We start from the raw sequence: 27,411 nt of genomic DNA, 5'->3' as shown, positions 1-27,411 counted from the left end.
ATTTTATTTTAAGTTCCAAATTCTTTCCACCACTGAGAAGGCAAGAAATAGAAAATCCATTGCGAACAGGAAGTCATGTAAAACAAATTTCCACTTTTGGGGTGGGGGCAAGAAAAATAGGGGAAAACACGCTGCACTCTGTACTCTCAGTCCATAAGCTTTCTATCTGGAGATGGATAGCATGTTTCATCACAAGTCTATCAGAATTGTAGTGGATCAGTGTGATCTTAAGATTAAGTGTTTCAAAGTTTATTTATCTTTACAATTTTGCTCTCAGTGTATAAATTGTTCTATTCACTTCACTATGCATCAGTTCATATGTCTTCCTAAGTTTTTCTGAAACCACATCCTTCATCATTAACTTTTAAGATTCTAACAATTTAGCACCAACCTGGGCGCAAACTGAGTAGTTAAATAGAATGTTTTGTTCACAAAGTTCATTTTACTTGAGTATGATAAGATTCTTCTCAGTTCCAAAATTCTATGATTCTGTAATTTATATACTATTGTATTGTCTAATCCTAATTTTAAACCTGTGTCCTGATTCTGGATGTTATTACATAGGCACAATCATTTTTCATGCTCAGCAACATGGCTATTATAGTTCCATTCATATAAAACATAAACTGCATAATAAATAAAGCCCTGTCATGAATCGTTCACAATTAAAATCATCTTTACATAAGTTTGAAAATGGTAGGGTCTGAATCCAACATTTCCGATTTCTAAACATAGGTTTATAAAAATGTCACTTGTTTGTACAAGTAAAATACAAAACACCTTGAAGGAAAATTTAACTTCTGATTCTTCACACAAAACCTTTCAGGGTCACCTTTTTAAGACCATAGCACATAGCTCTAGTCTCCCAATTGCATATATATGTCTTTGTCATGACTAGTATGTCTTTAACATTCAAGAGCTAGCTACCAGGGTGGAAGCTCCATTTCACCTATATAAAACCAAATGTGGGGGCAGCTAGGTGGCGCAGTGGATGAAGCACCGGCCCTGGATTCAGGAGTACCTGAGTTCAAATCCGGCCTCAGACACTTGACACTTACTAGCTGTGTGACCCTGGGCAAGTCACTTAACCCCCATTGCCCCACAAAAAAAAAAAAAAACACCAAATGTGGTGGTGGATATAAAGCTATTTCTATACCTACTTTCAAGGAAAGGAACTTAGACTGTTTTAGTATGCTAATTAAAATACATTTTTCTAACATGATTGACTTAAAAGGAAAGTCATCATGCTTCATACTACTAAAAAAGTCAAATTTGACTAATAATAGAAAATGAAATCTCAAACATTATCAACAAATATTTAGTGAGCACCTACTAAAAGCTTAAGTCAAAAGGGAAACCACTGCACCCAAATAATAAAAAAGTATGCTAAAAAGCACATATATATTGGAGAAAAAAAATTATCCCATCTCACAAATGTAGCCTTGGATAGGTAGCTTCTCTTATAAGTTTAGCTTAATTTGTCTTGTTTACCAACAATGATTTTTAAATCTCAGATACCTATTATGTGCCATTAATAAAGAGCAGAAATGTTTTTTAAAGGGACCAATGAGAGCAGAAATGTTTTTTAAAGGGGCCAATGAGGAAAACCAACAAAAACTGGTTTTTTACTCTTGTAAAAAGTAAAATTTCCATACATGTCCCCCAAATAGAATTTAGAATATGGTCCTTAAAGTATATAATAGAGAATTATCAGGGAGGATTATGTATTTGTTAAAGAAAATAATTTTTAAAGAGGCAAATAACATTTAATGTTTTCTGCACCTGTCCATTTTTTCAGGTAATGAAATAGTCCTAATTCCTTAAAAAACACGTATGAAAATTTTCCCAACAAAGATTCTAATTTAATATCTGCCTTTAAAATGATTCCACAAAATTAAACAAAATTTCTCTCTTTAGGGAGGGACCCATAAGTAGCAAGTATGAAGAAATCAGAAACAATTCAAATCACAGGATCAAATACCTAGAGAAGAGTTCTTAAGAGCCATAAAGTCCAACCCCATCAGTTTACGGATGAGGAAATCCAGTCCCAGAGAAGAAAAGTGACTTGCCTACGGTCACAGGGATAAATCAGTGACAAAGGCATGATTTGAACCTCAGACTACAAAAACCAGCACGAATTCCACAGTACCAAGTTTTCTCTCAAGAGCACTTTTATAAATCACAAATCATTTTGTCACAAATTACTGAAACTCTTCATTCAATCATACTCCTGTGGGTCTCCAACTCTTTCAAAGGTGCCACGGAAAAACATAAGGCAATCAAACCACCCTCCTACAGAAGAAACAAGGAATCCTTCAAGAAATCAAAGACTCCCCCTCCTTCCTCCCACGCCTCCCCAACCTAAATAAAGTCGGGTTTAGAACTACCCTGAAGTCTGCAGGCAGACACTTGTCCCACCCCAGAGCTGGACAAGGGGGCACAAAGCCCATCATCACCCAATCGCCCACTTCAGGAGAATGCAGGGGTGAGGTGAGAACTACAAGAGGAAGGATCGTGCCCACTCCCCCAAATGGTCATGAAGAGACTCTCCTCCTCTCTCTGTGCACACCCCTCCCCCAAACCCCCAAACCCAAACAGGACCCCGGACAGGAATGAAGAGCCCGTCACTTCCATAAACAGAGAGACTGTCACCATCACAATCCAAGTGGAGAAGGGAGGTGGGGGAGGAGAAGAAGGGGAAGAAGTGCCCCCCGTTCGCCTCACCCGAACCCCCAAAAATGCAGGGAGGGGAGCGGGGAGGGAGGGGCCCTCCGAGGGCCAGAGGACGAAGAGGAGGAAAAAGAGGACGAGGGAGGGGAGGAAGCCAGAACTGTTACTTACAGTCATCTAAGTCATCCTGCAAGTCCACAAAATACAAGGGGATCTCTGAAAACCAAGAGAGATAAGAGATCACCAGCGACGCGGGGAGCACCGGGAGCAGGGCTGGGGAAGGGACAGGCGGGGGAACCCGGGGACGGCAGGCTCCGGGACGGCCGGGGCTGCGGCAAGAGCCTAGCCCGCCCGAACCAGCGGGAGGTTGGAGCAGGAGGATGGAAGAGGAGGAGGGCGCGGAGGGGGAGAAGAAGGAAGCTGAGGGGGAGAAGGAGGAGGAGGAAGAAGAAGCAAGAACAGCTGCTGCTAAAGGAGCCTTAGCTCCACTCACCCGCCATCTTGAAATGGGCCTGAAGGAAACGGGGCCGGGGGCGGGGGGAGAGGGAGGGAGACCCACTGGGCGAGCCGGGCGAAGGGGAGGAGCGGCTAGCTCCTCCCGACCCATCCCCTCGCCCCGCCTCCGCACGCCGGTCACCGGGCTGGGGCCCAGGGGGAGGAGTGACGAGGCAGCCTCGCGGGGCTCCTCCCCTCCCGGAGCTCGCGGAAATTTGGGAAAAGCGGCGTCCGGAGCCTGCCTCCTCCCCCCTCCCTGCAGGCGAAGGTGGCTCCCGAGGTGGGAGGGCAGGTCAGGTGACCCGCCCGGCTCCCCAAGATGGCGGCGGCAGCGGCTCCTCGGTGGCGACGCGGCTGGTACGGCTGCGGCTCTAGTTGCTGAGGCGGGCGGCTGGCTCCCAGGCGGGAGGAGAGGCCATCTCACGCGGGACAGCGAGGCGGCAGCAACAGCACCGGCCTGAAGAGGCCTCAGCGGGGCGGCGACGGGGAGGACGCTCAGGGCCTCCCGACGCCGCCTCTCCCCCACTGCCGGGGGCTGGAGCCTGGTTGTCTGGGGGATGTTCGTGCTGGGTCGGGGCACTCCCTCTCCTTAGGGCGGTGGCAGCGGCGGCGGCGGCGACGGCGGCAGGCCGAGCTCCCTGGACATGGCTCTGAGGGAGCTGAAAGTTTGTCTGCTGGGGGTAAGTGGTCCGTCGCCCGGCCGGGAGGGCCGTGGGATGGGCGGGAGCCGGGCCTACTTGTCCCTCCCCGCCGGCCCTGCCCGGCCTCCACTCGCTTGGGCCTCTCCTATCTCCCGGCGCTCCCAGGGAGGACCAAGCCCCCGCCAGACGCTCCCCAGAGCCCGAGCGCCGCCTCCCAGTCTGGATGCCACCCAGGAGCACCTGGTTCCTGGCATCCTGCTCTTCTCCGCCGACCTCCCCTTTTCCCTCCCCTCCCCATTTTCTCTGAACCATTCACCTGCCCCTTTGACTCCTCGAGCCCCTGCCATCTTCCAGGACTTAGCTGCCCCAGGATTCTGAAAACTCTTATACGTGCCCTCTTGCCCCTTAACACACCTTACACTTTCCTTCCATCTCCTCTACTTTCCCTCCCACTTGGATTTTCTTTCCCTCCCTCAATTCCTTCCTTCCTGTCTTTTTAAACTTTTAACAAGCATTTATTAAGTGGCTCCTATGTGACTAGCACGGAGTTAAGTGCTTCACAAATACTGTTTCATCAAGCATTGATAAGAAATGAAACTGGGGGCAGCTAGGTGGCGCAGTGGATAAAGCACCGGCCCTGGATTCAGGAGGACCTGAGTTCAAATTCGGCCTCAGACACTTGACACTTACTAGCTGTGTGATCCCTGGCAAGTCACTTAATCCTCATTGCTCAGCAAATAAATAAATAAATAAGATAAGATAAGAAATGAAACCCTGTCACCATCTACCCTTTTTCTGAACTCCCGAAAGTGAAGACCCTGCTTCCCCACCTGTTCCTAGTCACCTTGAGAAGGAATCTTATCACACATTTCCATGACCTCCCACCATCTTATTTACCTATAGTACCTCCCTCTTTGGTTATTCTTGAAAAATTTTTTTAAATAACTTCCCTAAACAACTTAATCTAAACTGGTATTAGTGCATTGAATCTTTTGGGGGAGAGGCGTGGGGCAGGGCTATGAGGGTTAAGTGACTTTCCCAGGTCACACAGCTAGTAACTCTCAAGTGTATGAGAGCAAATTTGAAGTCAGGTCCTGCTGAATCCAGGGCCTGTGCTCTATCCACCGCCACCTAGCTGGGGCCTCCCCCCTCCCCCAATTAAATCTTAACAAAATACAAGTTACAAGAAGTTACCTGTTTACAAAATGTTATTCATTATTATTTACTTTTCCTTTTAATTTATTTATTTATTTTTTTGGGGGGGGAGGCAATTGGGGTTAAGTGACTTGCCCAGGGTCACACAGCTCTTATGTGTCTGAGGTCGGATTTGAACTCAGGTCCTCCTAAATCCAGGGCCTGTGCTCTATTCACTACTCCACCTAGCTGTCCCCATTCTTTGGCCTATTTTATTAAATGAATTTATGGCTGTGAAATGCATTTCTGAAGCTACAAATTTAATGTGCAGAAAAAAATGTGAAGATACAGGGTTTGCAATGTGATTGCTATCTTATTAGGAAACCCCAAATTCACACTGAACCTTTAGCTTCCTGTCTTTTTTGGTCACATTTGCAGTTTGAAGCATACTTTCCACACCCTGAAAGGAGGTATTTGGGGTCTTCTGAGTTGTCCCTAAAATATTTTGTATATGTTGTATGTCTAATCCTTTACTAAATAGGGTGTGGTTGGGAATAGTCAAAACTTACCCAAAATTGCTTCCAGAGCTTGATTTACTTATCTTCTTTTTCACCCATAAAAGTTTCAGCTCTTCCACAAGTAATTTCTTTAAAATCTTGCCATTCTTAAACTAAAAACTTCCCTTTTAAAGATATCTTAAAATCTCCTTATTGTTTCACTGAGCTTTTATGAATGTTTCCATGGTATATACACTTGTGAAGTGGTGTTTTTTAAAAATAATCAGAAATATTAAACTTTCACCAAAAAGATGGTTATCAATGTAATAAGTAAATATTCACTCACAAAATCCTTATTTTTCAGGATACAGGTGTAGGTAAATCAAGTATTGTATGGCGGTTTGTAGAAGACAGTTTTGATCCAAACATCAATCCAACAATAGGGTAAGAAATAAGTTATTTAATATCAACTTTATTAGTGTCTTCAAAATATTTTCAAATGAAAGTGGTGTAAAAATTTAGCTAGCATTTTTCATCTTGAACCAGATGGTTTGAGAGCTGTCCTTTTCTTTAAAGAAACTCCTCTATAAATAAGAAATGAGTATTTTTTAAGCACCTACTATTATGTGCCAGGAACTATGCTAGGAATTGGGCATACAAAGACAAAAATGAAATGGTCCCTGTCCTTGAGGAGTTTGCATCATGTTGGGGGGACACAATTTAGATATACAAAATAAAGAGAATGTGGTTAGGGAGGAGGCTAGGGGAAAGGGATGGTCTAACACCATCAGGGAATCTCGAAGGACTTCTTGTAAATGTGGCACTTGAGTAGAGTTGAAGGAAACAAGGAATTCTGGGAAGCAAAAGGAAAAAAGGAGTTCATTCCATATGGAGACAGAAGATGGAGTGTCATATATGAGGAACCACAAGAAGACCAATTGGGCTAGTCCCTAGAGGGTGAAGGTCAGAGGGTACAAAATGAAGTAGCGTAAATCTGAAAAGGGAGGTTGAGGTCAGTTTGTCAGTATCTTCAAATGCCAAACTGGAGTTGAGATGTAATCTCGGATGTAGTAGAGACCCAGGGGAAATTGAGTAGGGGAATGATATAGTCAAACTTGACTTAAAAAAATCACATTGACAGCTCTGGAGGATGGATTAGAGAGGTGGGAGACTTGAAGTAGAAAGTTCAGTTAAGAGGTGTATGCAATATTGCAGATTTGGTGATAAGGACTTGAACTAGAGTGGTAGCCCGGAGTAGAGAGGAGACAAATTTGAGAAAGATTTTGTTGGTAGAAATGTTAGGCAGCTGAGTGAATGTGTGGCGTGAAAAAGAGGAGTTGAGAATGATTCTGAGGTTTTGGACATAGAAAGGATGGTAATGACCTTGAAAATAATAGGGAAGTTTGGAAGAGTTGTGGGATTTTGCAGAAATTTACTGAAATTCCTTTAGGACATATTTGATTTTCCTGTGGTGGAAGTGTCCAACAGACAATTGGAGGTGCCTACTTTTAGCTCAAGAGAGAAATACTGACTGCATATATATATATATATATATATATATATATCTGGGAGTCACCATCATAGAGATGATAATGAAATCCATGAGCACTGATGAAATTACTAAGTTGAGAGAGCATGGAGAGAGAAGAGAAGAGGGTCCAGAGAGCCTTAGGAAATACATAAAGTCTGAAAATTATTGTGGAAATTCATGTCCTTTTGACTTCATAGAAATACCTTTTTATGCAAAAGTTTCATAGAAAACAAATTTGCTTATCAATAAATGGAAGACTGGAAAGAATGCTGGATTTGGAGTTTGAGGTCCCAGGTTTCAATTTAGGTTCTGCCACTCCTTAGGTATTTGACTTTAGGCAGGTCATTTAACTTTTCTGAGGTTCACTTTCTTCATCTGTAAAATAAAGAAGTTGGATTAAATGACTTCTGGGTTCCTTTCCTGCCCCACATATATGATCACAATGTGTATACAGATGCATGCATAAATAAAATATTTTTTTAAATTAACTATCCTCTAAAGTTAGTAGTAATCTTTACAATGAGACAAAAGGAAATGGAATAATTTCTTCATAAGTATAGCCCTTTCTGGCAAGTTTGCTCCTAAAGGTAACTAGAAGGTTTCTATCTCTCTTCAGGGGGTGATAAGAATGTAAGGGCAGTGTAGTAATGGAAAGAGTGCTGTATTTATAGTTTTTTTCTTTAATCTGGGTTAAAATTCTGGCTTTGCCATTTACTATTTTTGTGATCTTAGATCACTTGCCCTCTGGGCCTTAGTTTCCTCATTTGTACATTTGGGGGGGGGGGGGCGCAATTAGGTTGGATTCCTTAAAAATCCTTTCAGAATCTATGATCTGATTCACAACATTAAGTATCTCCTATAGGAAAGAGGTCCTGTTATTTTGCTTCCAGTTCTGTGGTCTCCTTGTAAAGCAATAGAGCTATTATAATCAAACACCTACATTAAGATGTTTACTACATTTCTTTGCAGTTTTCCCCCCTCTGTTAAAGTAAGATAAATCTTTTGCTGTTTTCTGTTAACCAAAAGATGATCTGGGTAGGGAATAATTTGTTGTATATTGGAACCTCCACTAAATATCTATCCTGATGCCTCATTGTGGCCTGTAGATGACCCTCAGTTTTGGTTTCTTTCTTCTTTTCATATTAGGAGTGAGGATGGCGTTTGCATAGTAATTTATTTTTCAATGAACAAGCATTTTTTTCACCTTCCCACTACTACCTCACTGGAAAAATAAAAATAAAAACAAAACCCTAGTAACATGTATGCTTACTCATACAAAACAAATTTTCCTTCTAACTATGTTCAGATATATATTTGATTCTACACCCTATCACCTCTCTGTCAGGAAGTGGGTAGCATACGTCATCATTTGTCCCCTAGAATCATGATTTCATCATTGCATCGATCAGAGTTCTTAAGTCCTTCAAAGTTATTTTTCTTTACATTGTTGTTTTTATTGTAAAAATTGTTCTGTTGGTTGTGCTCATTTCACTCTAAATCAGTTCTTCTCAAAAGAACAAGTCTTATTTGGGTTGTTGGTTTTTTCTAAACAATCCCTTTTATTATTTCTTATGGTATAATGCCATAACATTCATATACCTTAACTTCTTTAGCCGTTCTCCAATTGAAGGTCATTCCTTTAGCTTCTAGTTCTTTAACACTACAAAAAAGGACTGCTACAAATAATTTTAGTTTATATCGGTGACTCCAGGTTCTCAAAGATTATGGCAGTGGATTGCAAACTCTGCAAGTCCTAAACTGGATAGGCTTTGAGTACAAGTTCTACAATAGATTGCTGTCTGAGGAGCAGCCTAGCTAAGTTCAGAAAGTCTTGTCCCTTAGTTGGTGATCAAGTGATGAATTTTTGCCATTGCAACCTTTGAAGAGCACCTAAGTCAGTTTTCTTTAAACATTTTTTGTGTCATGGAACTTTTTGGCAGTCTGGTGAAGCCTATGATCAATTCACAATATTTTTAAATGCATAAAATAGAACACATTATACTACAGAAGAAGCTAGTTATATTGAAGTACAATTATCACAATATTTTTAAAAACAAGTTTGTGGGCCCCCAGGTTAAAAACATGAGTGGTAATGAGACAATGAAGTACTTACTCTCATTAAATCAGATTCTTGAAACATTGATGTATTTGACATGAGAAATTTTAATTTCCAGTTTTTTATTCAAAATATGTTGCTTCATACAAAAAGGTGCAGAATTAAGCCAATTAGCCTTCACTATAATGACTGCCTTTGCACAATCCTTAAGGAAGAAAACATGTATGTACATGCCTTTAGATGTATGATCCCCTCAATCTTCCAGTAATCAAAGATGGCCAGTTACTACCTGCAGAGGAATCTTACAAATGATTGAAAACTGAAGTAAATAGTTTTTATGATTCAGTAGTGACACACTTCACACCGAGTCATTCCTGAAATGACTCAGCCACAAAACACCCAAACATTACCAAGGTTACAAGTACTATCTTTTAGATGATAGGTATAAAGTCAAGATTCTAGCTGTTAGAATATTTTCTTTTTGTATATTATTTCCAGCTTTCAATTTCTAGACCAATTTTAATGCTTAGTTAGTTTAAACCATTAACAGTATGAATCAGTTATCCTGCTTGGAAGTTTTTTCCTTAAATCAAAAATTAAAATAAAAAATTTAAGTGATACAAGGAATCTTTCCTCCATTGAAGTCCTCTTCTGATGCCTATTGTGGTGTGGTTGTTGTCACCCCAGGTTCTTGAAGGCCATTCCAGTGGAATACAATTCCTGGTGATTCTACCAACAAAACTTGTTTAAAAAGGTTCATCACTAAGATTTTGGCCAGCAGGTGATGAATTTTTCCACCATGGCAATTTCAGAAATCTGCCCACTAAAGTAGAAAAAGGTTGCAATTTTTATTGGTTTAAGGGTTGAATATTTTACTCTGTTGAAATGGATTCTTGAAGTTAATGCCATCAAATGGATATCTCAGTGCCATTTGACGTTCCCAAAATACCTCCAGTCTAGAGTTTTATTCTGAAATATGATTATGTAGCTATAACTATAGCAAGTTATAAACAAAAATGCAGGAAATATGTGATGAAATAAATATATATTATGAACACATTTTACTGTTACTGTATAGGTTGTAAGAGATAGTATTACAGGATACCATGAAAAATATGTGAAAGGTAGGCCAGGTTTAGGAAATGGTATGAATGGAAATTGTAGATGAGAGATAGTAGTGAGATCTACCTAGACAGAGAAGGGAACGGAGATTTAGAGGATGGGTAAGAAATTGAGAAAAATAATGGTGAAAATTTCTAATTTATTTCAGGGCTCACTTTGCAGGTTTAGGAGGGTAGTGGGGAGGTGAACTACAGGTAGAAGTAGTACAAAATTAGATATAAGGGGTGAAAGGACAGGCTTTCAGACAATGGGAACTAGAAAAATAAACGTAATCCACCATGCTTGACAATGAAACATTTAAGGATTATTAAAAGAAAACAAAGTTATTTTCTCCATGTTTACTTTGAGATAGTATCAGATACTTAGCTTAAAATTAAAATATGGAAATTTCACTTTTTTATTATAACCTGTCCATGTTTAGATTAAAATTGAAGTAATAGAAAAGGATGAAATCACTGTTGTGAAAGAAGAAAAGAGCCTGATTAATCTAGGGGCTGCCTGTTATCTAAAGAAGGGTAGGAAGAAGGTGTTTCCAAGAAAGGATTAAAAATAAAAGTACTGATAGTGTATATATTGCTAAGCAGTTTTTCTGATGATTTGTCATATTTGAGAACACTGCATACAAATTTGTTACTTCAGCTTTAAGATTATAAGATGAAGATCTGCATTTTTGCCCCACAGGGAACTCCACACCAATGAAATTGCAAAAACCAAATCAAATGTGTAAGGAGGTGGCATGATCTACTTTTAAATCCATCTTCTGACACTAGCTGTTTAATCATAGACGAGGGGATTGACTGCTCTGAGCCCTGTCAACCTACTCTGTGTGTGCGTGTGCTCAAACGCACCCTAAAGTGCACTGCATGGGGTAATGAGGGTTAAGCGACTTGCCCAGGGTCAAACTGCTAGTGTCAAGTGTTTGAGGCCAGATTTGAACTCAGGTCCTCCTGAATCCAGAGCCAGTGCTTTATCCACTGCACCACCTAGCTGCCCTTAACTTACTTTCTCTAGAAAGGTTGCAGGGTCTTGGTTGATAGGGGGAATTTTCCTACTAATAAGCTAGGTGGTTTAACTGAGAGGTAAATAGTAGATCAGTTCCTATTTTGTAGAAGGAATTAATTGCTGAATTGGAGAAGGCTGGAAACATTCCTTATGAACTGAGTCACAATTCTTGCATTCTGGAAGGATGATTTCTCTTGAAGTGGAACCTAGCTTAAAGCTGAGGGGAAAAGCTGGTAATTCTGTTTGTCAACACCTCAAAAATTCTAATTAGAAAATTACTCTTATGCTGGATCACAGATCCTGAAAATATTTTGGTTAGAATGGGAAAAACAAAAGCTTTTGGCCAGTGTCAGGAATTCACAGTTTATTGAGGAGAGGGAATATATTGCAGGGAAAAAGAGATGAATTAAAAGTAGAGCTAGATGACAGATTATGTATGCCATGCAGAAACCTTCCAAGCTTTTTTACCTGTTTACTTTTGTCTCATATAGTACATTTATATCAGAATTTTTAGATGTGTTTAATGTATTTCATTATTCCCATGAATTGGCAAGGGGGTGGGCTAGCACACATTAGGAACTCACAGAAAAAAATAATTGTTGGGGGCAGCTATGTGGCGCAGTGGATAAAGCACCGGCACTGGATTCCAGAGGATCTGAGTTCAAATTTGGTCTCAGACACTTGACACTTACTAGCTGTGTGACCCTGGGCGAGTCACTTAACCCCAATTGCCTCACCAAAAAAAAATTAAAATAAAATAATAATTGTTGAAGAAATTCTCTCAAATTTTCTAGATGGTTTTCTCGTTCTTCTATTTCATTTTGGCAGTGTTGTTTTGTAGGTACAGTTGTGTTTGATTTCTTAAGTTTCATTAAAATGTAAAGGTTTGTGAGAAGTAATGACGAGAGTTTTAATCACATTGCCAGATTTTTCTTTTTTAATTATAGCATGTCTTTCTCAGTTCTTTGTAATGCAAACTCCTTTACTGACTGTTAATTCAAATATTTTAAACAGCTGAACTGATTTAAGTTTGAGGTAATGGATAGGTTTCTATTATTGTTATAGATAATATTCTAGAATTCAGTTGTAAATCTTCTTAGGAATACCTTATAGTATTCAAAATCATTTCCCAAGTAAATAAGCATTCTGTACATCCCAATGGTATTTGTAAATATTTCCAAAAATAATGCATGTTTTTATTGAACAACTTTCTGTGGATAGCAATTTAGTAGAGGCTACTAATTAACATAGATCCCATCTGTTCAACAAATAGTACTCCTTTAACAAATATAATATCTCAAAATTCTTATTTTTCTATATTTTTCCATAGTTTGCACTGTTATAATGGCTTATTTTATAGAAGCCAGTATCAAGAAGGTGACATTAGCATTCATTTTAATGTATATTTTCTTGAGAAGTTCTTTACACATAACTTGAATTTATTTACATTTTTACATGCAAAACGCTGTTCTAGAAGTTGTGTGAAATTAGAAGATTAATAACATAGTATTCTTGCCTTTGAAGAGCTTACTAATAGGAGAAATAAGACATGTATACAAATAACTATTTAAAAAGCTGCATAAGATCTGTCTTAAAAATAATATAAATGGGGCAACTAGGTGGCCACAGTGGACAAAGCACTGGCCTTGGATTCAGGAGTGCCTGAGTTCAAATCCAGCCTTAGACACCTGACATTTACTAGCTGTGTGACGCTGGGCAAGTCACTTAACCCTCATTGCCCCTCCAAAACAAACCAAAAAAAGTAATGTAAATGAAGTATCTGGAATTGAGTGGCCCAAGTTCAGATGGGAAGGTGAGAGAACTAGTGATAAGACTTACAATGGTCCTTGAGTTGAGCCTAAGAACATATTAAAATGTTAGCAGTATGATCTGATATGACGTAAAAGGCATACTTCATTAATTCTACTTGTCAGCATTTCAGTCTTGTATACAACATTATTTTAAAGTTATTGGGGGGAGGAAGAAAGGGGAGAAGAGAAATTTTTGATAATTTTTTTTTTCAGTTTCTAAATTTATTTCTCTTTTAAAAAACTATTTGTGAATTGAGGCCTTTTAAAAGTAGTTGTATTTGTGAACCAATTTCCCTGCAATGATCTTTGGGAATTCCAGCCTTATGATCACTTATAATCTGATATTTATCATAACTATCTTGTTTAGGAAATTCCAAACTTAAATGGTTAATAGGAAGTATTTAAAAAATACAGTTCTAATCTTTCTGCTCTTTATTTTTGGTTTCTTTGTTGACTTTATCTATGATAGTTAAAGAATGTCATTCTCAGGTACCAAAATGCTTTTTAGGTTTTTAAGGTGAATTTTTAAAGATTTTGCTGTTTAAAGCTAAGCATTTTTTCTTCCCTTGTCTTAGACATACATGCTAAAAGTTTCCTTTTGATACTGAATAAATAACTATGGGTAAAGAAGAAATCTAGTGAATAATTGTAATAACTGATGGTGGAGAGTTAACATAAAAAATAAGTGAGTAGTTACAAAGCACTCCGTTGCCCTTGTATTCAGGTTACCTGGCCCAGAAAGCAAAGAGCACTAGTTTTAGAGTCAAGAGTTCACATCCTGCCTTTGATGCTTACCACATTGTGACCTTGAGAGAATCACTTAAGCACCCTTATGCCTCAGCTTCCTCAGCCATAAAATGAGAGGATTGGATTAGAGAATCATAGAGATCCCTTCCAGCTCTAGCTCTGTGACCTGGATCACTTACATCTTCCGGTATGGGGGGAAAAAAAAACCCAACTCCCAGACATGATTATTGAGCCAGTCATTGATATTTTAAAGATCTTGGGTAAAAAAAGGAGAAATACCACTGAACTAAAGAAAAGTATATGTTCTCCTGATTATCAGAAAAGGGAAGGAAGAAATCTGCAAATTATGGGCCAGTGAGCTTGATTTGGGTTGCTGGCCCAAATTTTAGAAAGAATTATTAAAGATATACCCCAAGGAAATCATTGATAAATAGAAAGACCTCATGTATCTAAAATATTTATAGCAGAAGTTTTTTTGGTGTAAAAAGAAAAGAAAAAAAAGATGACCATTGATTAAAGAATAACTAAACAAATTGTAGTACCTCAATGTAATAGAATATTACTGTATGGTAAGAAATAACAAATAGAATAAATACAGAAGGGGGCAGCTAGGTGGTGCAGTGGATAAAGTACTGGCCCTGGATTCAGAAGTACCTGAGTTCAAATGCGGTCTTAGACACTTTACACTTACGAGCTGTGTGACTCTGGGCAAGTCACTTAACCCCCCATGGCCCCGCCAAAAAAAAAAAAAAAGAATAAATACAGAAACACATGGGAAGGCCTGAACTGATGCAAAGTGAAATTAGCAGAGCCAAGAAAACAATCTATATGACTACAGCAATGTAAATAGAGAGAATTACTGCAAAAGAATCCAAAATGGGGGCAGCTAGGTGGCACATTGGATAGAGCACCGGCCCTGGAGTCAGGAGTACCTGAGTTCAAATCAGGCCTCAGACACTTAACATTTACTAGCTGTGTGACCCTAGGCAAGTCACTTAACCCCAATTTCCTCACTTAAAAAAAAAAAAGAATCCAAAATGAAAGATGCAAAAATTGCAAACAAGCATGCCTTCAAAGAGAATTCTCTCTAGTCCTTTGCAGAGGTGGCAGGATCACAGGTGTGAAACACTACATATGATTTGGGGTTTGTTTTTTAAATATATTCTTAAGTTTTACTGAATTTTTTTCTCTTTTAAAAAATTCTTTGTTATATGGGATGGTTCTCAAAGGGGATGCAAGGGAAAATTTAGGAAATGTAAAAGCACAAAAGATCAAAATTTATTTATTAAAAATAATTGTTAACAAGATGGTTGGTAAACATCCAGATAAATAAATTATGGTTGTAAACCAGCATGACTTCATCAAGAACAGATCACACCAGCTAATCTCATTTCTTTTGTTGACAGTTATAAAAATAGTAGAGCAGAAGAATGCTGTACATACACTTTACCTAGATTTTTAGCAAAACCTTTGTTAAAGTAAACTCTTATGCTATTCTTAAGGAAAATGTGGAGAGATGTTGACTAGATCAGAGCTTCTTAAACTTTTTTCATTCACTACCCCTTTCCACCCAAGGTTTCTCCCCCCCCCCCAACGCCAAGCGCAATGAGGGTTAAGTGACTTGCCCAGGGTTACACAATGTCTGAGGCCAGATTTGAACTCAGATCCTCCTGAATCCATGGCCGGTGATTTATCCACTGTGCCACCTAGCTGTCCCCACCCAAGAATTTTTTATGGGACCCAGGCTATATAGGCATACAAATCAAACATTTACTGCCAAATTTTTCATGACCCCTACATTGTTACATAACCCCATATGGAGTTGCAACCCACAATTTAAGAAGTTTTGTGCTACATGATAATACAACTAGGTGAATTCTGAACTGGGTAAATGACATCTTAAAAGAGAAATCATTAATGGTTCCTTGTCAAATTGGAGGTCTTAACTGTAGCATCCCAAATAACTGGTTGAGTATTGTTTAATGTTTGTCAGTTATTAAGATAAAGATATAGGTATCATGTTAAGCAGATTTTCAGGTTACTGAAATCTAGGAGGGATAACAGACATATTATATGACAATCAGCCAGAAAAATTGGGTTTACTCTAATAAGATGGAATTTAACTGGGATAAGCACATACCTTTACACAGTAGTAACAATTGCCTTGTTTGAGTCCCTTCTGAACTTATGTTGTTTGCTTCTGTGTATTTTTGTTTTACTTATGGAGGTCTTGTTCTTGCATCTCTGTTCTAACACTTCTGCCATGAAGCAAGAGGAATATTTCATTATCAGTATATTGAGGTCATGATTGGCCCTGAATCCATCAAATCTCTGAAATATTTTAAAGTTATTTTCCATTATGTTATTGTGGTCATCCTCTAAATTCTTTTCATCTATTCATTTCATTGTGCCATCACATCATGCAAGTCCTCCAAAGTTTCATTGGATTCTCCATATTTATCATTGGGTTTGGGGGTTTGGGGGGGGGGCATTTTGTGTGTGTGTACATGCACTTGTTATCTACCCCTTCCACTCCCCTCCACAATAAACAATTAAAAATAATAAAAAGAAAATCTTTATAACAAATATGCGTAGTACAGCAAAACAAATTATCCACATTGACAATGTCCAAAATTATATGTCGTTCTGCATTTTTAATTCCATCATCTCTTGCAGGTGGTGGGTTGTAGTATGCTTCATCTTTAGTCTTAAAGCATCATAGTTTATCATTAAATTGAGCAAAATTTATTTCCTTTACAATATTATTGTCATATAAATTATTCTAGTTAGACTCATTTCAGTCCATATCATTTCATAAGGGTCTTCCCAGTTTCTTCAGAAACATTTTGTCACTTCTTATGGCATAATACTGTTTCCTTACACTATTATCCCATAATTTCTTTAGCCTTTCCCAAAAGAGCACCCCCTTGGTTTCCAGTTTTTCAGAGCTGCTATAAATATTTTTGTACATATGGGTCCGTTTCCTCTTTCTTTGATCTTTGAGTTATAGGCCAAAAAGTGATATTTCAGGGTCATGGGGTATGGACAGTTTAGTGACTTCCAAATTGCTTTCCAAAGTGATAGGACTAATTCATGGTTCTATCAACAATGTAATAGAGTGCCTGTTTTCCTTCAGGTCCTCCAACATTTGCCTTTTTCCTATTTGTCATTTTGACAATCTTAAGGATATGAGGCTATCACTATTGCTTTAATTGCATTTCTTGAGTAATTTTTAATAATTTGAAGCACTTTTTCATAAGGTTCTTGATAACTTGGATCACTTCCTTTGAACACTGCCTGTTTATATGCTTTAACCATTTATCTAATGGGAAATGTCTTAGTCTTAGAAATTTGAATTAATTCTCTATCTTATATATGAGACCTTTATCAGAGAAATTTGCTGCGAAGATTATTTTTCCCCAGTTAATTGTTTCTCATCTAATTTTAGCTGAATTGGTTTTGCTTATGCAAAACCTTTAATTTTATGTAATCAAAATTGTCCTGATTTTCTCTTTAAAGTCTGTGGTGTTTTGTTTTTTTCCCCAAATATTGAGACTAAAGTTATAACCTATAGAATGCCCAATTATATTTTAAACATAGTCATAGTAATTGCGATCATTTTATAATTGATAATGTCTTGATGTGGTTATTATTGTGATGTTTTACTAATTAATGATTATGATAAACTAATCATTTGATTACATTTTTATAGAGCATCCTTTATGACCAAGACTGTCCAATATCAAAATGAGCTGCATAAATTCTTGATTTGGGATACGGCTGGACAAGAACGAGTAAGTGTGTGTGTGTGTGTGTGTGTGTGTGTGTGTGTGTGTAATTTTCTGTATGTTTTTTCAAGGCTTGAACTAAAGATCAAACTATATTCTGAATGTTACTGTCATTTTAATGTTGGCTTAAGTCTTTGGCCTGTGGTAGGGATTCCTTTATTCTTACTTAGGTACACCATTCTTTTTCTTCTCAGAACTATTAAATCCACTGATGGATATGACTATGTTGATGGTTATTTAATATTTTAACTTTAAATGTTGACTCACATAGATGACAACACCAACCGAAGCATTATGTAGAAGCTGGGATTCTATTCTTCAGGAAGTCAATAGTCAAATTATTAAGCAATTATTATGTGCCAGGCACTGTGCTAAGCACTAGGAATAAAAATACAGTTCAGTACCTGCCCTTAAGGAGCTGACATTCTAATGGAAGAAGATAACACAGAAGCTAAAGGAGGGAGGGAAGTAGCACAGGAGAATGTTAGAGAAAGTCAAGAGTCGAGAGGGCAAGAATGAAGATACAGAAAGCTATAAGTGAGTTAGGGATAGAAAAGAAGCCAGACAATGTATATCATTCATGACAGCTTTTTAAAATACAGTACTTAAGAGGGAACTTTACAGAAAATAAAACTTTAAACTTAAATTTAAAATGGATATAATATAAAATTATGCTTTTCATAAGCAATTAATAAAGATTAACCAAGAAAGTTAGTGAAAGTTTACCCTCCTTTCTATCCTTCAAGTAAATGTGTATCAAATAGAAAAAAAATTTTGGAGGAAAAACTCATATTCAGAACTTCCATTTTCCTTTTATTTCCCTTTAGAAGCACATTTGATAGCTGTTATAAATTATGGGTTTGTTTTATCTTACTTTGACCTCATGATGATAGTGTTGGAATTGACATTTAAAGGATTATTGAAAAAAATGTGTCTATTCATGATATGGAACTCAATTACATGTTTTCGCTTAAATAGATTTAGTTTGGGGTATGTCTAATTCCAATAAAACTGTTCTGAAGTATTTCCTAAGAGTTAATATTATTGCATTAAAATTGTTTGCATTTGCATCAAGAGTTGTCAGTTAAATAATTTGCTTTTGAAGTATAACTTGACTTTTTTTGGTTTGTATTATAACAAAGATTCCCATTTATATAAGGGCAGATTGAATTTTTACCCTGTGAAACTCACTGTCATACTTATGATAATAATTCATAGTGTTAAAACAGCTTTCCATATTTTTTTCTCCATACAGTTTCGTGCCTTAGCACCAATGTACTACCGAGGTTCGGCAGCAGCTATAATCGTTTATGACATCACAAAAGAAGTAAGGGTATAGGCATACTCGGCATAAAGTGACCCTGAGCAAATGTTGTTTTGCAGGAATGATATTGATATATTATAACCAAACTTCACCTTAAAGTTATGGAATCCTTCTGTAATATCCTTAACAGATTTTCCATTTATAACATTTATGCCTATTGTTTCTGTGGAACTAACTGCCTTTGGAATGTGGTTTTCACCTAATGTCATGTTTTCCTGGAACCAAATAAGAATGTTAGGTAGTTGATGCCTGTACAAGAGGTTCTCTTTGAATTTTTGAATAATTTATATTTGTTGCTGATGTTTCTGAATGCTTTCATCTTTTTCAATAGGAAACATTTTCAACATTAAAGAATTGGGTGAAAGAGCTTCGACAGCATGGGCCACCTAATATTGTTGTTGCTATTGCAGGAAATAAGTGTGACCTTATTGATGTACGGTAAGTGATATGAATAAAAATTTAATTAGAAAACATATTGTATTTTATTAGCAGGGAATTCCCATGTAGGCATTTTTATTTTACTTTATTCCTATTTTTAAAAAAATTAACATAGCTGGAATACTGAAATCCTTTATTTCTTTTTTAATATTTTTCCCCATAATTACATGTAAAACCAATTTTTAACATTAGGGATTTTTTTAAGTTTCGAATTCCAAATTCTGTCCTTCCCTCCCTACCCTCTCCCCTTCCCTGAAAGGGTAAGCAATCTGATGTAGGTTATACATGGGCAGTCTATTCATTTTGTAGAAGAAAATCGAACAAAAAAAGATAGAAAGGAAAAGAAAGCATGCACGTATGCTTTGGTCTGTATTCAGACACCATCTATTCTTTGGAGGCAAATAGCATTTTTCATCACGAGTCTTCCTGAAATCCTTTAAATAAAAATATAAAAATACTTTACAGAAATGAGTAGGCATAGTTCATTTAAAATGTTATTAAATAGTGTTGATACTGGTCTGGGATTAATATTCTCCAATTTTAAAGATAAAAGGCACCCTAAAAATCATCTAGCCCAACCCTCTCATTTTTACATATGAGGAAACAGAGACTCAGAAGGATTAATTTACTTGTCCACAGTTGGAAAGCTATTTAGTCACAGTTATGTTCCCAGGAGACTAGCAATGATAGAAAATGGACATTAATCAACTTTAAGAGAATAGACATCTATAAACTATGTCTTACAGTTTCATGTGTGGTTAGAAATCATCTGGTCACAGAATGTGAAGGCTTGTAAGGCCTTTTGGGACCCTCCAGTCCAACCCACATCTGACCAGTCTGCCCCACAGCATCCCCTCCCAGTAGGCTTCTAGTCTTTTCTTGAAGATCTGTGGAAAGGATTAGAACCTCCTGTTACCTGCAGCAGGCCAGTCCATTTAAAAGTAACCAATTTTACCTCTACAGGTCCACATTTCTTATTATTTCTTGTGAAGCCAATTAGAACAAGTCTAATCCCTGTTTCACATAATTGAAAACAGCTATCATTTCTCTCATATTTGTTCTCTTCATCAAGCTAAAGATGCCCTGTTTTTTTAGTCTTCTCATTTTATAGAGAGGAACCTTACTGAAGCCCAGAAAGGTTGTCATTCATCCAACTTTTTTAATAGCCTAGCATAAAGCTTCCTATTTGGGAAGCAAGTTGTAATTTTCTGATCCTTAGTTGTTAAGTAAATTACTAATATTACAAAAATAAATTTGTAAAGGTGATATGGTTCAAAAGGATCAAATATCAAGGGAGTCACTACAATCATTCATCAATCTTCATGATGAATTTTGTAGCCTTAAACCTTGTTATTACTGAGTAAAGAGCACTTTTATATTAGTCATTAAAATTTGTCTCATTTATAATTATTTTTCAGGGAAGTCATGGAAAGAGATGCTAAAGACTATGCTGATTCCATCCATGCAATTTTTGTAGAGACCAGTGCTAAAAATGCGATAAACATAAATGAACTCTTTATAGAAATTAGTAAGTTCTCTTGTACTCAATGTGTATAATATATGCAAATAAGCTTATTGTTTTGTTACTTTGAAATTCTCACTTTGATAAGAGAATTGTTTTCTTGTACTTAAAAATCTAGAAATATAATCTTTACTTTCTGTCTTTCATTGTTATAATTGCTATTAGAGTTTCTTAAAAGATTCTAAAAGCTCTACATCAGTGATGTCAGAGTCAAATAGAAGTAGCTCTATACAGGTTGCAAATTGAGTTAGAAAACCACAAATAAACATTGTGTAATGTTTTCAAATTTTTGTTAAATATTTCCAAATTACATTTTAATCTGGTCTTGGCCTCACCCTGCACTGTGGCTCACAGTCCACCTCTGTTCATCTGACACTTGTGTGTGTGTGTGTGTGTGTGTGTGTGTGTGTGTGTGTGTGTGTGTGTGTGTGAGAGAGAGAGAGAATGAATGAGAATGAATGAAAATTAATGAGAATGTGTTTGGGTGTGAATGTGAGAGTATATGAGTGCGTGTTAGGGTGTTAGAGAACTTCCTGTAAAGAAACTCCCTCTAGCAGCTTATACCCATAAATGTACTTTGGGGGGAGGGGGGAGGGCTGGGGTCAATGAGGGTTAAATGACTTGCCCAGAGTCACACAGCTAGTAAGTGTCAAGTGTCTGAGAGGCTGGATTTGAACTCAGGTCCTCCTGAATCCAGGGCCGGTACTTTATCCACTTCGCCACCTAACAGTCCCCTTCTCTTCCCCGCCCCCCCCCCCAAAAAAAAAAAACTTAACAGGACAAGGAAACCATATTTATCCAGGCTCATTGTACTCAATCAAGCTGCCTTTAACAAACCCTTTAAAAAAAAAAAAAAACCCTGTTGTTGAATAAGTAACACTGAGGACCTTAATGTCACATGAACTGTCATTTTCCCATATTTATCAATGAATATATTTCAGTTAATTATCCAATATCATTGAAAGTGCATAACCAGGGGGCAGCTAGGTGGCACAGTGGATAGAGCACTGGCCCTGGATTCAGGAAGACCTGAGTTCAAATCCAACCTCAGACACTTCACACTTAAGTAGCTGTGTGACCCTGGGCAAGTCACTTAACCCCAATTGCCTCACCAAAAACAAAAACAAAAAAAAGAAAGTGCATAAGCAAAGTTAAAAAGAAATTAAGGTATCCACATTCAGAAAACATACTGTATAAAAATCCAGGCATTTACCCAGTAGTTTGAAAAGTAAATTGTTATACTTTCTTCAATCAAGAGTTGTTAACTTAGATGAATATGCTGTCAGGTGTGGTTGATACATTGATGATTTTCTTGAATTGGTTTGTTTGTTTTTCTGGATGGGGGGGTGTTTTTTGTTTTTTGTTTTGGGGTTTTGGGGGGGGGGTTGTCATTAGAGTAAGGGCAAATAGGTGAAGGATGAAATATGAAATGCCAAAGCAAAAGCCATGGATAGAACACTTTATTTTTTAAAAAAGTTAATGCATAAATTCAGAAAAAGAATTTTACATGCCACAGTGAACTGAAATATCTGATAATTATTTTGTCATTGATGAGTGACATTTGTGTTTTGGGGGTATGAATTGCTTTACTTACATTATCACAGTTGATTCTTACACATCCCTGTAGGGTAGATAGTACAGATAATTTTCTCATTTTTCCAGATAAGAAAGAATAGAAAGGTTAAATGAGCATACCCAAGGCTAACTAGCTAGGAAACAGAAGAGCTTGAACTTGAACTCAGATTTTCTAATTCTAAATAACACAACAACCTTGATTACTACTTTCAAAAGTGTCCTTTGAAAATACCCAACTCGAGTTTTCTTAAATATGAATAGTTTCCACCTAATATTCCAAAGTTATTTTACTTTGGTCTTCTGTCTATAGTTTTTTTTTTTAATTAAAAAAAACCTTTGTTTTAAGAACTATCAAAAGAGAAAACTCTGAGACTATATTTTTGTAGGTGGTTAATAGTTATTTACATAAAGCTGAATTGAAGATTTAAAATCCTCTGATTTCCTGTCTTTGCTCTTTTGGTGTGTAGGTCGAAGAATTCCATCAACAGATACTAATCCCTCATCTAGTGGTAAGGGCTTCAAATTAAGAAGACAGCCTTCAGAGCCAAAGCGAAGCTGTTGTTGACTGATATTCAGCAATTCAGACTTAATTATAAAGTAGGTGGTCCTGAAAGTTAATGGGGGTGTTTTGACTATATGTGTTTTGAATTTTCACCTGGCTGATCATCGTACACAGAGAGCCTACAGAAATCAACCAGTTTGTTTCTAGGATCCTTGACTTCCTGAAGACTGCAGTTGTGAAATTTCAGTCTGTTTACTTCTATTATGTAAAGAATTTCTTGTATTCAAAGAGAATACAGCATTGAAATTTTGACCTTACTGAAGAGGAATGTGTCATTGTATGGTTATTAGCATTAAAATGTTTAATAGTTTTGTAATCAAGATTTTGTCATGTTTTGTAAAGGGAAAATGAGCACTTTTGTGGTTCTTGAAACAATAGGCCTTGTAGAAATTGTAATTTTGAGACTTAGATTACTTCCCATTATCATTGCTATAGTAAGCTGTACCATTTTAAATTTGAGTGCATATCCATAGTGGAAGGAGGGTAATTATTACTTTGTATTCAAAATAAGTTATTTATAAAACTGATGGAAAGGATCTCATCCCCTACCATCCCTAAAGCACTTTTCATTGAAGGTATTAGCCATGGATGGATACATGCAATGAATTAAAAACATTAAATAACCCTTTTTTTTTTAAACTATAATTTATGTTTAGGCAGATGCATCATTAGCACCTTTTTAAATAATAGCTTATGAATCAAGATAGTGGTAGTAGAAAACATAGCTGGAACACAGGAAACTAAAAATGTTTTGAACTGACTGGCAATAAAAAAAAGCAGTAGTGTAAATGCTGTCAATGTTTTTATTTAACCCAAGTTTTTTTTGGGGGGGGAATTATTTTTTGTTTAGCACATGTAAAGTTTTATAATATATTTATGAGACCCATACTTAACTCATTATAAACTCTGTAAATACAATAGAAAATTCAAAGATTTTCATTCAGTATCCCATTTAGGCTTACATCTAGGCCTATGTATACTCATCTATTCAAGTTTTCCTTGAGGAAACAGTATACTTTTTGAAGCACGTTTGTGATGTTCTAAGAAGAACAAATAGAACTTGAATTGAAAATACTATCAGGGGGCAGCTAGATGGCGCAGTGGATAAAGCACCGGCCCTGGATTCAGGAGTACCTGAGTTCAAATCCAGCCTCAGACCCTTGACACTTACTAGCTGTATGACTCTGGGCAAGTCACTTAACCCCAATTGCCTCACACAAAAAAAAAAAAGAAAGAAAAGAAAAAAAAAAAGAAAGTACTACCAGATTTTATCTGCTGGCCCCACTGTACTGTGGGTGAGCATATTAGGTTACATACTACCTTGACAGCATCCACTCTTACCCTGCTTGGAGCAAGTGAAAGGGAGTCTTAAGTCATTTACCTGATGTCTGTAACAATTAATTACTCTTTTAGCCTCGGGGCAAACCTAATGTCAGTTTTTTTTGGGGGGGGGGGTTGGTTTTTTTTAAAGAATCTTTCATTTTAGCAGTTCCTCTTTACCATTAGTATCCTTTTATTTTTGCCTGCCCATGCTAGTGGTAACTCTCCCACTTAGGGATATAATAAGTTTTTCATATAACCTAAAAATAGAGCAGTTAACTATGCTATCTGGAAAAATTTTTTTCTTGGTCTAATTTGGCATTTCGCCTTATTTTTATTTTTGTTTTTTTAACTAAAGGAAATTTTCAAGATTAAGGAATGAAGCAGCTAGGACTGTAAACTAAATTGTGAATTCAGAACTTCCCTTATGTTGAATAAAAAGTATTTTTAATAATAATTGTTATATGTACATGCATTGGTATATATGGATTCTAATGGAAAATTATCTACAACATTACAAACATCTTAAGCTCTTCAACTTTGGGATATATAATGTCAGAATGAAGCAGTGCAGTGAAAGTTCTGACAGTATTATATTTTTAAAATAAATTTAACTACCTAATGTCTTCTTGTCATTAGTTAACAAACTTGGAAGGAAAATGTACAAGTTCCTCTTAAATTTCAGGAGAAATTGGAACCTGGCGTTAACTTTATACATACTCTCATGTACTTCAGCTACTCTGTTGATATTATTTCTATTGCTTTGCTGTGCCCTTACAAAATAGCAAAATACAAATGTGCTTGGAGGTTGATGAATTACCAACTAGACAATGAATGCCTTTGTGACCCTTCCTACCTTTTTTATATCTATAAAAAAATTTAACAAAAAACAAAAAACCTTAGGTTTTACATTCCTGCCACCAAATAAAGCAACTGAATTTCATGCTGCTATACTGGTTTAGTGTCTAGAAGGTGTTAAGGCACTTCATGGTTTCCAGTTCTATTGTATCATTTAATGGCGTATCTTAACACAAGTAAATCCCTTCAGCCATTAGCAAACAATTTCTGTTTTTGCTTTCTGCTATTTCCACACCATATGTAAAATGGCATGTATTCCTATGTCTTATCAGGATGAATGGCTTCAAGTTTATGCATCCATAACTTTTCCATATACATTTCAGGGACCTTTTTCTCTCTTTACCCTTCTCCCTGTCACCCCTCTATCCAAGAAATTGGTATAATACTGTGTATGATGCTCCAGAGACTATAAAATGAAGTAAGAATGGAACCTCAAATATTCAACTGCTATCCATTGAAGACAAAGTTATGATGTCCCTTTTTTGTAATGCCTTTCTGACATGTAAAGATGATACCAAAATTTGTAGGCAGTATTTTATTTTACACATTTTTAAATGGTTACAAATCAAACCACAAATCATTCATACTGCCTGTTTTGCAGTCTTATACTATATTACAACTGTATTTGAAAGAAACAGTGAAAGGAGCTTGGCCTCAATTGTGATGACCTGAGTTTCATTCCCATCTCTAATAGATCCATAGTAACTATTGTATCTTGGGAGAGTTCCTCACCCCCTCAGTGCCCTAGACAATTCTCTAAAATGATGTTACAAAGAAGGTGCCATTCTACATTGGGACAGTTTCTCATTCAAAGCACCCTACCTACACAAATGAAATCATGGATTGGGTGTAGAAAATAAATGAAAGAAAAAGTATCATACAGTTGCCTACCATAGAATTCCTTTTGACTCCCAGCTAATGACAGGGAATTGAAAAGGGTTTGAGGCCTTTTTAAAAAAAATTTTTTGCTCTAAATGTATGTTTGCTCCTTTTTTAAATAGTTGAAATGTATTCAATCTGACTGCCTAACCCTAGAAACAACTAGTCTCTAGAACTTTTAGATGTTTTCTGATTTACAAATATCAGTTTGTTTGGGGATTATTACAACATAATTGTAACTAGTCATCATATTTAGAAATGATTTTCAATTTGGGGATATGGGAGTAGGGGGCTGTGTTGAGGAGACATTAGGATTTAATTCACAGTATAAATTCCTAACCCCTCGGGAATTTTGCTATTAACTTAAACACATTATAAAAGAAAATAACAATTCACATTCAAATTTTAATGTTTTTTTAAAAAAAAACATACTTCTTGAGTAAGTTGAGGGTTTATTTTTGAAATGCCAACATCTAGCTTTACGTACTCATAATTTTTTAAAAATATGAATATACACATGTATAAAGATTGCTACGTTATCCATTATTCCTTCTAATTTACCCATTAGTGAAAGAACAGACTTTTTTTGCATTTGATATTGATGATCTGTTGCTTGCATAATGATTTTTGCTTTACTCATATAAAGGAAAAGAAAACTACTTTTACATTTAACAACTTTATTAAGTCTTGTTCATTTTCAGGTATCCTCAAGAAGAGAGCTAGATCTAGGCATTCCAAATGAAACTGTAAAATTTTGAATAATGGAAACCTTTTAGAGAATTACTTGTGTTGTTGTTGTTGTTGTTGCTTTAAACGTATTGTCAAACCAAGAAGTCCTAGTACTGTAGTGTGGAGTGTAAAAAGGTGGTGTTTTATTCTTTTTAAAGCAGTTGTGGTTCTGGTTGTGATTAACAGAGTGTGGCTGTGAGTTCTAACAGATAGAAATGTGGTATCTGCTCGTTAACTATGTGCTTGTTTTACAATATCAGGCTGCATTAAACAGATATTGCACAAATTTTTTCTTGCCTCTTGCTCCCAACACACTAAGAACTTGATACATACATTCTTAAAAAGCAGTTGGTGGCACACAATAACTTGTGCATGTAAATACATTTTGGGATTTCAATATAAGTCATATTAGAATCTTATTTCTCCCAGAGGAAAAGGCTATTGGAAAGCTATTGGAAAAAATTCATACCTCAACAAATTTAAATATTCCTATAAATATACATGGCACTATATTCTATACATCTCAACATTTCAGGGGAAAAGGTCTTAGCGCCTTGGAATTTTATCATTGAGGTGTTGCTAAGATGTTTGGGGTTTTTTTAACTAAAAAATATATTCCCATCACATCCATGCTTGACCACTTATTGAATCTTAGCCTGTTTTGTTTGTATAAATATACATATGATATACGCAAGTGTAAATCAGTAGTT

General features: G+C 36.7%; 2 protein-coding genes across 3 annotated transcripts in view; one reads left to right on the top strand and one right to left on the bottom strand.

Annotated features, from left to right (window-relative positions):
- Positions 1-3,454, bottom strand: part of LOC122741424 (serine/threonine-protein phosphatase 4 regulatory subunit 1-like) — a 65,034-nt gene extending 61,580 nt beyond the window's left edge. The window contains exons 1-2 of the mRNA XM_043984888.1: positions 3,164-3,454; positions 2,842-2,886 (exon numbers count right to left, since the gene is read on the bottom strand). Coding sequence (XP_043840823.1) covers positions 2,842-2,886; positions 3,164-3,170 — 52 coding nt within the window. The 5' untranslated portion in view covers positions 3,171-3,454. The remainder of the gene's footprint in view (positions 1-2,841; positions 2,887-3,163) is intronic.
- A 320-nt stretch (positions 3,455-3,774) lies between these two features.
- RAB22A (RAB22A, member RAS oncogene family) lies at positions 3,775-26,352 on the top strand. 2 transcript variants are annotated; one of them, XM_043984890.1, is made up of 7 exons: positions 3,775-3,845; positions 5,802-5,881; positions 17,419-17,500; positions 18,750-18,821; positions 19,150-19,256; positions 20,675-20,784; positions 22,821-26,352. In XM_043984890.1, exons 1-7 carry the CDS (start codon positions 3,810-3,812, stop codon positions 22,916-22,918), a joined length of 585 nt encoding a protein of 194 aa, XP_043840825.1. In that variant the 5' UTR covers positions 3,775-3,809; the 3' UTR covers positions 22,919-26,352. The 2 variants fall into 2 exon arrangements, with proteins under 2 accessions (XP_043840825.1, XP_043840827.1); XM_043984892.1 differs by lacking the exon at positions 18,750-18,821.
- Positions 26,353-27,411: the final 1,059 nt, after the last annotated feature.

This window comes from Dromiciops gliroides, chromosome 2 (genome assembly GCF_019393635.1).
Source record: "Dromiciops gliroides isolate mDroGli1 chromosome 2, mDroGli1.pri, whole genome shotgun sequence".
NCBI classification, from domain to species: domain Eukaryota; kingdom Metazoa; phylum Chordata; class Mammalia; order Microbiotheria; family Microbiotheriidae; genus Dromiciops; species Dromiciops gliroides.
This window is presented reverse-complemented; position numbering and strand designations above follow the sequence as displayed.

What these genes read in the sequence shown, in the direction of transcription:
- RAB22A (XM_043984890.1), top strand. Translation starts at nt 3,810, where the DNA reads ATGGCTCTGAGGGAGCTGAAAGTTTGTCTGCTGGGG. An exon ending in AACATCAATCCAACAATAGG is followed by an intron (nt 5,882 to 17,418) that starts GTAAGAAATAAG and finishes ACATTTTTATAG; the next exon opens with AGCATCCTTTATGACCAAGA. An exon ending in TGAACTCTTTATAGAAATTA is followed by an intron (nt 20,785 to 22,820) that starts GTAAGTTCTCTT and finishes TTTGGTGTGTAG; the next exon opens with GTCGAAGAATTCCATCAACA.